General features: G+C 38.4%; 1 protein-coding gene across 6 annotated transcripts in view; it reads left to right on the top strand.

The window, feature by feature from the left end:
• Positions 1-12772, top strand: part of sytl2a (synaptotagmin-like 2a) — a 44531-nt gene that overhangs the window by 20537 nt on the left and 11222 nt on the right. For 4 of the 6 annotated variants that reach the window (XM_015341341.2, XM_015341340.2, XM_015341344.2 and 1 more), the window contains 4 exons: positions 2895-2964; positions 3145-3253; positions 6471-7367; positions 8125-10875. In XM_015341341.2, the coding sequence (XP_015196827.2) occupies positions 2895-2964; positions 3145-3253; positions 6471-7367; positions 8125-10875 (3827 nt within the window). The remainder of the gene's footprint in view (positions 1-2894; positions 2965-3144; positions 3254-6470; positions 7368-8124; positions 10876-12772) is intronic. The other 2 variants (XM_015341343.2, XM_015341345.2) reach the window with 2 other exon arrangements.

The raw sequence follows: 12772 nt of genomic DNA on the forward strand, positions 1-12772 counted from the left end.
CTAACTGTTTCAGCCTAAGTTAAACACTTCTTTTGTCTTAATCTTAATGCTAATAATTTACTAGGACAATTAGCATTTTTTTCAGTATAGAACTGGCTAGCTGTTTTTACAAGGAATTCTGCTCGAGCACATATTGTGTTTTTTTCTCCTGTAGTTGCAATTTAATTTTGTTTCCAAATGCAAAGTTGTGGTTTCAGGAAAAGAAAATTGCTCAGTATGTGTTTTCTTATTTTAATCAGATGCAAGAGCCCCTAATGAAGTCTTTAGTAACTTCCCACAAAGAACGAGGGGTTGATTGTAGGAAAGTTATTGAACAGAAGAAAGTTTCCCAAGCCTTCTCTAGTGTGCTTTGAAAATTCTGGGGCAAGCAAGGGATTACAGTCCCAGGTTTCAATTAGCTCAGGGAATTTCTGGGTCCAAATGAAATTAGCGCACTACCTGTGTGTGGTGAGATATAATGATGAAAAAAGATTGTTTTTATTAATTTAATTTATGTCTAACAAGAAGTTGCTCTTTTATTTTATTCCCACTATGTTTGTTACTTTAATTATTTTTGTGTGGTTGTTGTTAAAATCTGTATTTTATGGTGTAGTCTTTTTCAGTGGCCTCATTTACTTCTGGCAGCATTTAGCATGCAATCTGTCCATGCGTCAAAGAAATATAAGATTTAAAAGAGCCAGCCAAATGGGCTCTTTGTGTTCATAACATAGCATGTCCATGTACAAATAAAATTACTCATACCTAGCTCTCTGTGATATAAAACATTTTTCATAACAAGAAAAAGGGATTATTAATAGACTTTTTAAGTAGGAAGAAATGTGCACAGCCAAGAAGATTGACTTGTATGTTGAGTAACCAGTTCAGTGTAATAGTTACCACTGTCTTAAGAAGCTATATTGAGAAGAGGAAGAAAAGCCTTTTGAAGATATGGCTAATGAAGATCATACAGTTCATTGTCAACAAACAGAGGCTAATCACATCCAATGTGTTACACTCCAAAGTATTAGGTGAGGTTCCTTTCCAGGTATGGGTTCACTGCTCCAGCCATGTGTGTGTCTTTGAGGTGTGGGTGTCCTGTGAAAATGTTAATAGAACCGTGTGACTCATACTACGTCAATAGTCACTCATGAGTCATATCTTGCATGCATTAAACACATTATAGAGGCAGGTGTGTCTCAACAATGACAGTAATAAAGTACTCCTATAGATTTAATTCAGATTCAGTGCAGAAACTGTGCATCAAACACAAGAGTTTTTTTCCCTTTAATTTTTCTACTCATTTTTACGGTATCATTTAAAATGTTTTTTTTGTTGTTTATGTACTTGTATCACAGAGTTGCTGGTAAGCTTCTGCAACAGTAGTTTATGCCATACTTCAGTTTGCTTCAAGCTTTCGCTATTTAACACAACAAGCACAACTCAGGCTGTGTCTTTATCTGAGAATAATATTTCTATGAGTAAAAACCTTTTTTAACCATACAACGGGTATGCTGTTTTGTCCTCACACATATAATCAGCAACCACCCATTTACATAATTACCTAAAGGCTTACAATGTTGACATTATGACATTACGAAAAATAAATATCAGTGAGCCTCAGTGTTTGACTATTTCACAGCCAAAGGCCCAAAGGCCTATTATATTGTGACTAATCTGATGGCTCACTTATAGAATCAGCAGATATTTTAGGAAGGCAACAAAATATTGGAGTCTGCCAGCACTAAAACAGAATATGCTCGTGTTCGTCTACATGCCAGTTGTGCTTTTAACTCATGCTTATGTATGACAATATTTGTCTAATTGCAGTACTTCTAGTCTAATTTGTACAATGTTTGAGTCAGACTTGCCATTATAAAGCTCACTCTTCTAAGTTATTTACAACATGTACTTGCTAAACGCTTTGTGCTATGTTCCACTCTTTGAAGTCATTGAACTTGCTACGTACTTAAGTAGTAATGGCATAAATTCAGATTTCGTCGTATTTTCTCTCTTTAGTAGTGTTCTAAAGGGAAAAGTACAGATCTGTACATTTTAAGAACCTTTATTCTAGCTTGTGCTGCATGTGGCAAGGAGATGCAAAGCTCACCCTTTTTATCTGGACAGCCCATGCACCCTGTCCGTACATTCTTTGTGGACTCAAACCAGGCCTCTGCCTACTCCTATCTCACAAATCTGGCACATTCTTGTTTAGGAATTGGGAAGGGTAACCTTTTTTTTACAAGCCAGAACAAATTGGTGTGTTTACCATGTAGGAATGAGTCAGACAGAAAGCAGAGCCTTGTGCCTCAGGTTCATAAATAAGCCTCTTCTAGGGTCAGTACTCACATGCTTTTTCCCCCATTTGTTATTATACACCACAGAATCACACAAAAGCAGGAATGAATTCTGCTAGATCTATTACATACTTCATAATAGTACAGTATGTTCCTGTGCGTTTTGTTTTAAATATTGGAAGAAAAGAACAAACAAAGGCACCTGCATCACGGAGAGCTGTATAGTATGCACAGATCATGTTGTTTTGTCTTGACAGGTTACACCTTTGGGTGTATACTGACCCAGCATCTAATAATGTAATTATCAGCAGGATTCATTCAGATTTTTATTTTATTTTATCATTTGGAAATGTAAAACTTCCATTTCAATCAGATAATACGGTCAAACCTATATTGTGTTAACTTCCTTGACAAGCGGGATAAAAAGCTTATTTCCTTTACGAATGCTTTTCTCTCATCTACAGGGTTTTCAGTGGAAGCCATTATATCTGTTCCAAGTTATTACACCGGTTTCTCAAAACAACATGAAGGAAATAATAAGTTAACACACCTGCATGTGATTTTGCTCTATGATCATTAAAAATACCTAGTTTTTGCTAAGCATTCTTTTGGCTGTTCCAGGAAAAGTGACCATCCCTCCCTGGAAACCCAGGGCGACAAGCTTAAGAAAACGGCAACACCGTCTGTCAAGGTCTGTGAAGTCTTCTGACATTTTCCCTCTACATCAGGTGCAGTCGCTCAATGGGAGAACACAGACCATTTTCCCATGTCAATGCATTGTTTTTCATGTAACATTAAATATATTGTTGCAGGTGTATGTTCTCAAGAAAGCAGTGTTGTATGAAATGTATCTTATTTATTCTAATTTTAGCAAAGACAGAATCCGTTCAACAGTATGTCTGATGGGGAAGAGACAGCTGACGAAAGAGAAGTCCACTTAACAAATGGAACTCTGCAACCCGTTAAGACATCTGAAGGGGGTAAGTAGTGCTACCTTCATCATTCAGTAAGTTTACCAGAAACATGTCACATGGCATTTCATAATGCAAATGAAAATGGATGGTCATGTTACTGTAATGATGCATAGCATTAGAACTTAAAGAGTGATTTCATTTAATATTTTTAAATACATCTTTTAAATGGCCTTGGAAGATGTTGTCTTGAGTTACCATAAAATTTACCTTTCAGTTTTTTACAGCGAAATGATGTTTAATGACTTTTCAGCAACAGCAGATGCTCCTTTTTGAGAGAAGAGAGATGCCTGGTGGCTGAGAATAGCAGTAGCAGGGTTTTTAAACGATTTCCATATGTTCTTTGTGCTCAGATCAGCCCACAATTAGGCTTCCATTTACTGTAAACTAGCTTCCAAAAATTCAAAAACAGCAGTGAAGCAAAAAGCACTGAAGAAGATTTCTAAATCTGTTTGAATTGGAAACAGAAAAATAAATTGTCAGTCATTTTGACCATCGGTGCATTTTTCTAGTGTATATTATTACTTTTAGAATGTACTTTTCTTTCTCTGTATATCTGATTAATAGTACAGATTGTTTTACAGTAACAAATTTGTTTTTCAATTTTTTCTTACAACTGGAAAAGTATGGCTGAGAACAGGTTAATAGAATCCTTTAAAACTGAATGTCACGGGCCTTGGTTCCAGGGCTTATCTTTAAGAGAGCACATGATCTTACTTAAAATGTATACAAATATACACAATGCACAATGTATGTGAAAATACAGCTGTACACACCCTCCCTTGAGAAAGGTCTGTAAAGCAAATTGAAATGTTGAAAGGCTGGTTTAAATGAAGTAAAATGTTTATATGGTGTATAACTTCACATTCTTAAATAAATGTGCCTAAAAATATGTATATATTAATATATATTTATTTTTTCCTGATAAGAAGTGCTGAAATTATTAGTTGTTAAATATGTATTAACAAAAAGCCAATGGTGTCTCACTTTACCTAAAGATATTGCCTTCGCAATTGTTGAAATGTGTGACTTTTTATAGTATCAAGATCTATAGGTTGGCTTTGCTGTGTACGATCGTTAGTGGGAAGTTTTATAAATATTCACCAATTATTTTTTTATATATATATACTGTATGAATCATATTTAGAATCATCATTAAAAACTTTCCAGCAGCAACCCCTGTACTGCATGGAGAGTATGAAGCCTGGCAGACATACACCTCCAAAACACCTTCCTGCCAGGGCCATTCACCGTTTGCCACACTGCAGGCTCCACACTGCCTTGTGGGAGAGTTTGCACCTCTCGGAGGAGCGATGCGTCTCTCACCAATTAAGTTGTAAGGCTGCAGATCACCCAGTCCATCACAGGAGTCACAGTTTGTCTTGAGAAACCTACCACAGCTGATAAACATCCACCAAAACGGCCAATTGTGTGCTGACACTTGGGGAAAGTTGGTCAGAGTTGTGTAGATTTAAGTCCAGTAAGTAGTTTAAAGCATAAATGCTTTTATGAAAATTATATTGCTACCTGGAATCCCCTTTTAATTAAATAAATCCTGAAACACATTACAAAGCAGGACTGGATACAGTATTTCAAAATATTATTGTACTGTAGGTGCACTGCCAGAGGAGAAATGTCAGTGCAAGTCAATGTTAATGATTATGATGCTGTGGTGTTACTTGTGAGCAGAAATGTGTTCTTAAATGTGTTGAATATGTGTCAAATAATGAGGTATTTAAGATCTCATTTAGGTTAAAAAATGTATTGTTAAAATGAATGGACGACTTGAAGGACAGACTATCAAAATATTTTCCTTGCAATCAAAAGTAAGTCTGGTTAGCTGATCCCATTGAAACCCCTGCACGTGACTTCTTTTAGACCTTCAGCTCCTTGTGCCTGCGCCTGAGCACCGTCCCCTGCATGTCTCCATGCCTCGCTGTGTGTTATATGCATGAGTGGCTGTGCTTGTTACAAATGCTTCACAATCCTTTGAATGCACGCATACTCCAGTGCTGTTTGGGGCATCTTTGTTTCTAACCCACACAAAGCTAAGAACAATATCACATCTGTGAATGTGAACCATTGTAATAGAACTATTCAAATACATACAAACAGGCATGCAAACTTTAACTCACACTATTTTTGTAACGAATATTTAATCTGCGACTATAGGCTGATCAAAGCACTTAATGTGCATCTTACTCAACTTAAATCACAGCCCTGATAATAAACAGAAAGTCCAAAGTTTTTAAAACACAAAATCCTCAAAGCCAAAGTTTGAAATATAAAAATAAACAAAGCTTTTAAAGAAATATAAAGGCATATGTTTTTTAGCTTTACACTTGTATCGTAGTGCATTGGCAGCACCATATAACCCAATTGATTAACGCTTTGCTTTGTTACATACTGTAACAGGTAGGAATGCCTTTGTGCTTGAAGTTATTAGGTTTGTTTCTAGCCAGTTATTGTTCAATTTAAATGTTTTATTTCTTTTTCAAAGCCTAACTAGGCTGAAGAGTCTTTTTTTATTAAGCACCTTGAAATTTGCTGAAATGAGCCAATGAGCAAAGCTTTGTCAGGACAAGCATCAGAATTTAATTCGGTGGGTCTTAGTGTTTAGTCTGCTATGCTAATGCTACTGCTCATGTTGCTCAAGGATTATATTCGAAAAGACATGTACTGCTTGGTAAAAGGCCGTAAGCTGACACGCATGACTGAACCACAATGTGTATACACTTACGTATTTTTTCTCTAACCTGAAAATATCCGAAGGATGTTTTTCAAGGAGTTCATTTGCTTAGTTCTGTGGTGGTGACTGCCCTAGAATAAATATAGAGTTATACACTAGAAAAATGGCATTGCATTTCTTTTTTTACAGAACTATTGCATCATTCATCTTAGTTTAATGATTTATAATGTTCACATGAAACATTTGATTTCCCAGATAAATTAATTCAATTGAAAAGTTCTCCATATCCAAGTTATTTAGAGACATTAAACAGTAAATTAAGCTTTTATCCCACTTTCCTGTTACTAAATGTCACATGCTTTTCATGCTAACACTCACTTGAGTGTTACTTTATGGATCTGGATACATGGTGTTGGTTGGTTAAGTGCTAATGTACTGGATTCATACATGCAGTTAGTAAAAAACCTAATGCTTTCTGTTGTGGTGTGCACCTACCACTCTCTTTTATCCATCCCCATTGTTCCCCTTGTTTTGCAGAGATCTTGCCACCTGCCAAGAATGCTATACCAAGTGTTAGTAATCTAAGTTCAGAGAATCCCAGTGTACCCCAAGGAGACATCAAGCAAGCACCAGTTCCCAAAAAGAGAACAAAGGTTTTCAGACTGCAGGACTCCTTCTCAGACAGTGATGGGCCTTTCCCAAAGCAGAATGGCAGGGGAGACTTGCACAGCAATGTTAGTACACCAAGAGGAATCCTGAAGCACAGTCCCAGCTGTAGTTCCAATGACTCTGAAATGGTGCAGAATAACAGCAACAGCATCATCCATCATCTAGAACCTGCGGGCGACGGGACTCCTAATCTCCAAAGTGCCCCCCCACCGAAAGTTGCTGATGGAATGGGCTGCATCAAGGAGAGAATGGAGGAGTTCTCCTTCAACTCTCTAGATAGAAAACAGGTCCGGTTCTCCCCGGCTGTTAGACAGGGAAACCACAGAACAGCTTCAGCGGTAGAGGATGGCAGGGAACTGGGGGAGCACGACCTGTTGGATCTGGATTTTATGACACCGTCAGACGTAGAGGCGGGCAGCAAATCAGAGAAAAGTAACCAAGGCAATGGAGGAGGCAATGGACCACCCTTTAGTGAAGCTTTTGGTGTGGGGCCTCTGGAACCAGAAGATCCTTCCTTAAAACCCCGTGCTCCAGAAACTGAAACCTCCCTATCTTCTTTGCTCCCCGCAAATGAGCTAAAAACATCCTTGCCTGAAGATACGGAGGGGCCTCTGAGTGAGGCCCCGGGCCATTCGGCTTCTTCTCCCAGGTCACACACTAGGGTGAATCTGGACTGGAGAGAGAGGGACACAGGTGAGGTTCAGAGCGACAGGGAACTGACAAAAAGGAACAACAGAGTCATAGAGCCTCCTCAGATCCCTGTTGGTAAGACTGCTTGCAGATTTTTCAGTCGGTGAAATGATTTCAATCCAATCAACTGATCAGTTGCTTGCTCTGATGATTGAATGAGTCAGCAGTGGACCATTGTGTTATCACCTGTAAGAACTGCTTAATAAGTGAAGCAAAATCCATAGCTAAAGCTCCAGGAAAGACAACCATTTGGTGGCCAGCAACTTATTGCAGCAAAATGTATATTCAAATATTGTAAAAAAAACAAATACATATAAAAGGTGTTTTAGATAATATTAAATACACCATAAAACACTTCTAATCTAAAAATCTAACATCTAACATTTGCTTTTATTGACCTTCTGCATTTCTTTTACTAACCCAACCTTACTGACAACGATACCTGTTGTAAACGCAATGTGCACACATGTATATGTGTCACATTTGCTGATGGTGATTGGTAAATTGGGACTGCAAGGAATGCAATCCTTTCAGTCATTACGACAACAGATTTTTCTATTTTACTTATGAAATTATAATTATAAAAAATTGTACAGTACATGCATTTCATTTGAAGTTCTTGTCTGATTTAGAATTTCACATTACATTATAAATATTATTATTTTTATAAAAATAAATAGTATTATTATTACTATTAGTAGTAGTACATTTATAATCATGTTAATATCAGTAACGATAACATTGTAAGATCCCGTGTTTTCTAAAGGCAAAGATATTTTGAAGGTCATATGGAATGAGCAAAAATGAAGAAAAAAAAATGTTTCTTTTACAGATCAACATGAATATCATGCTGAGACCTATGCCCCTCAGGTGTCCAACATTCAGTCTTCCAGTAATGAGAAAGGTAAGGCTGATAACACTGGTGTGGAAAGTCATGCGGCCTCTTCAAACCCAGACACACAAAGCTATATGCTCACAGAGGAGGAGGGTGATTCCATAAGCAAGGTCCTAGAGTGGTTCAGCAGGAGCTCCGAAAGCATTGACAGACAAGCCCCTTCTCCAAGCGAGCAGGTCTGTGAGCAGTATGACGAAGAGGTAGAGCAAGAGCCAGGTGTCCATATCTTTGCCACAGATGAGTCAGGAAGAGACAGAGGCTTCATGAGGTACCGTGCTGAGGACATACGATCATCACAGAGTGACAAGAGGGGGGCATCAGACAAAGGTCTAGGAGTAGAAGAAAAGGTCATCAGCTGTAAAGAAGACATCTATAAAGTGAAGACTCCTGGAAGTGGTATTTACTCTGAGAAATCCGAGGACAAATTCACACCTGTGCATTATACCGTCCATTCCTCTCTTAACTCAGGCGAAGCTTTTCAGCCAAAGGGGTGGATGGCTGCAAATGAGCCAAAGAAAGGGTTTGAGTATGAAGGGAGATCCTTGTTCCCAGACAAAAAAGTGTATGACTTGGATGTCATCTCGCATCCCCATCCCACAAGTGTCAGTAGGGAGAACTACACACATGGTGGCTCCCCAGTTAACCTGAGCATGATGGACACAAAAGATAAAGACCCACAGAAGGAGAGCCATACGGAAGATTCACCACAAAAAGTAGCCAATTTAAAATCCTTCTGGGAAAAGGGAACCAGTGGTCCCAAAATACTGCTGGGCAAACCAAAAGCAGATAATTTGAAGGATGAAAAAAGTAAGTTGAAAGAGGCCGATTTACATTCATATAATGAAAGCCAGGATTTTGCACTGCAGGCTGAGAAAGACACTCAGGCTCTTGACAGTGGAAGTGAGGTTCATGGTAAGTATGCAGTACACCTGGAAGGTAATGAAGGAAGGACAGATTACATTCAGAAAAGGCTCTTATCTGGCAGGACCTGGAGTGCATCAGTTGATGCAGAAGAGAATAAGAAAGAAATATCAGATTATGTTAAATTTCACCCTACCATTTCTCAGTATGAACCATACAGAAGTGTGATGAGTGACTCTGAGAAAGAAGCAGCATTTACTCCCAGCCCTGTAGAGGAAAGTCTCCCTTCTTCTGAAAGTAATCAGAAAGAGGAGGAGATAAATTATACTCCTAAATCCATCATTTTTAGTGAGGAAGTGTACACCTCATCTGCAGGGCAAAATACTGCTGCTGATGGAAGTCCAGAGGAAGAAGAACACAAGTGTGAATTGATTTCCTTGTCCAAACACAGCACACATGTGTGTCAGAGCAGCCCAGTACCACTTATCAGGCGCAATCTCAGTCGAGAAGATAGCAGGAGTGGCAAGATAAGTGATCTGAAGTCATTCTGGGAGAAGGAGAAGAGTGGGCCAAAGATTATTGTGGGTGAGCAGAAAGTTGTTTCTGAGACTCGTGCCTCCATTAGCGAGGTAAAGCAGCCTCTGAAAGCCAGCCCTGCCACCACCTCTGAGTTAGACCTTAAAGTAGCTGATGTTAAACCCAGCAGCAGCTCTGACAGAAAAAGCACTTCCTCGCTGTCCAGACAAAAGCCCACTTTCACAGTTCTGTCAATGAAGGAAAGAATGCAGAAGGAGTCCGGGGGTCAGAGCTCAACCAACTTGCAATTCAAGAACCTTCGTAACTTCTGGGGAGGGGCATCTGCAAGCCAGTCCAGCCCATTCCTGATCAAGACGCAAAGGGCTTCTCCAGAAAATGTGGCAGTGAATCTAAAAAGCCCTACAAGCCCAAGTTCAAACGTTCAGGAGACAGCTGAGCTATTCCGTCTGAAAGAACAATCACCAACAGAGGTTAAGAAGCCATTTATGAACCCAAACTATTATCCTAAAGTTCTTCCTACTGAGCCTGCAGATGTTCGTGTTAGATCCTTTGGAGCAGAAAAACGGCTAGTGAAAGGTTTTTCTGCTGATATCACAGAACCTAAGAAAGAAATGATAGAGAAAGGGGAGAGATCGGTTTCTCCCCATTTACTGACGAAACCACCTTCTTCTGCGGAATCTGTTCAAATGAAAGAAGATCTGTCACAGTGTGAGGCTGTAGAACCCCAACAGGACAGGTTTTTTAGTAGAGTGTTGGAGCAGAGCAAAGGGTTTCCTCCTCAAGAGGGGGTGAAATTTCACATCCCACCACTGCAGAGCTTGGCCCCAAGCTCAGTGAGTACAGAAGTGCAGTCCTACAGTGCTGTGATGGGTGTCAGATCTTCTCCAGAGCCACCCAGGACGCAAGGAGGCATCATGAGTGAAAAAGAATACAGAGTTGCCTCTCAGCCTGTCTTAGACATTCATGGAGGAAACCTGATGAGTCAAATCAAAATTCCCCCTGAGCCCCTCTCGGGAACTGGTAAAGAAGTCCTTGGTGAAAGACAATATCTCGGTGAAGGAAAAATATTAACAGCAAAGGAAGGTATAATATCAGAGAAAAAGGTGGGAGACATGCCTTCATATTGTGAAGTACAAAGTACACCTACAGAGACAGAGGAGAACCTGAGAAAGCCAAATAGGAAGATGCCCTGGCTTCTTCCTCATGATAATACTGAAGACATCGACTATGAAGGTTCTTCCAGGAGCAGTGCATCAGACACCTGGTCTTTCTCCTGGGCAAGTTCAGCCTGTGAGCTTTAATTTTCTTTTTATTGTCTCATTTTACCACTCATTTCAGGTGATTTAATTGGAATTTCAAAGCGGGAGAGTTGTGATTCGGTTAAGTAATTTAAAACAAATGTGATTTCTGTGGAAGCAGGGTTTAACACAAAGGAATGAAGAGGGGCTTGAAATCCAGTCCTGACATCAGCTGACATTTTGCACTGTAACTAATATTGAATGTAAATATACAAAAATTATTCCTTCATCTTTCAGCACAAGATACTTTATGGTCCTCAGTTGTATTCTGTAATAACATATCGCCATGGTATTCAGTAAACTTTCCTGTCCGAGACACAATTTAATAGCTTCATAAAATGAAAGACCTTTATAAAAATTAGCAAAATAGCTCTACTTCTTTCTCTTGTCTCATTTTCCAGTTTTTGAGCAACCTTTTTTTCCCCTGATGCTGTTATCCCTGCTTCTACATTTAAAAAATGTTCATTAGATAATAATCTAATGAAAGCAAAATCTGTTAAGAAACCCTTTGAGATATTTTTGAAAAAGTAAAACTGCTTTGCTGATTTGCTGCTCCTACTTTGTATTGGATAAAGCATTTAGAACTTGGATGGGTGGGTAGTTGGAATTGTTGCCCCTGTTGTGCAGTAAGTGAAACTACAGTTTAGTGCTGCTGCTTGAGGGCTTTGAATTAAAATTCTTTAAATTGCATTCATTTAAACAATATGTGAAGAATTTTAACTACAGCTGAATTATAGGATTCCTTTAACTAACATCATTCATGCTAATGGAATCATAATATGTTGACGGAGGTCTTAGAATAACTGAATCTTTCAAGAGGAAAAAAAGACTTATTGTTTTTGTTGAATTCCGAGTTAAGACTAAAATAAAAAATACGGTAGCCTTGTAGTGATTTTTAAATACTGTCATTATTTGTACACAATAGTATACTTAAGTTTTAAAGAACAAAACTTCCAAACATTGTGGACATCACAGTAATGATCCTGGCTGCCTGTGTGTCTAGAGAATTTCTTTATCCATATTAGTTGTTTACATAATGACATTAATATAATTCACATTCTAATTATGTCGTAACTGATGGTGTCCGACCACTTTAAAACCTCAAAGGGTTTTGCTCACAAGAGGTGCTCTGATTCTGAGAAAATAATCATTGAGCTCGTGAGACTTCTTGCACGACACTCTTGTTCTGGGTCATTTGGGTTTGTTCTGTCCAAATATATGAAATTCCTTCCTTTATTGTTTAACAAAGAATCATGCCTCACATGCCACCATATTAGACATTCTTTTGTCATGCTTGTATTAGAGGACACAGTTGCACTATGGACGCTCATACTCAATGAGAGTAAAAGACCTTTAGATATCTCTTTAAATAATGTAAAATGTTATAAAATCACTGTCTTATTCATTGAAATAGATGGTTGCAAATTACTGGCACTAATACACTCCCATTCTTTATAGCTGTTAGCCTTGTATAGTGTTTGCATGATTTAAATAATTCAGTAAAGAGACATTGCTTCAAGAAGCAGCATACAGTACTGTAGGATGTACCATGTACATACATCACCGGAAGCACTGGAGTTTACAAAAGGACATTTTCTGCCTTAAATTTACTAGCTCTTACAGCCCTTCTGTGACTATTTTAGTCACTTATATCATTCAATGTATTGTATTATTAAAAACTTTTTAGACCACTCTTACCAGTCATGCTTCCTAGTTGTTGGAAATATTCAAAAAAAGCATCACAAGAATGCAAGTGAAGCAAAATGTTTTGCGTTATTAAAACACTTCCAAACATGATATATGTATATATCTGAAGATACCTGATCCTTTCAGTTTTTTTCTGTACAATATGTTCACATTCACATTTCTGAATCCCATTTTATTTCATG

Source organism: Lepisosteus oculatus, chromosome 5, assembly GCF_040954835.1.
Source record: "Lepisosteus oculatus isolate fLepOcu1 chromosome 5, fLepOcu1.hap2, whole genome shotgun sequence".
Lineage (NCBI taxonomy): Eukaryota > Metazoa > Chordata > Actinopteri > Semionotiformes > Lepisosteidae > Lepisosteus > Lepisosteus oculatus.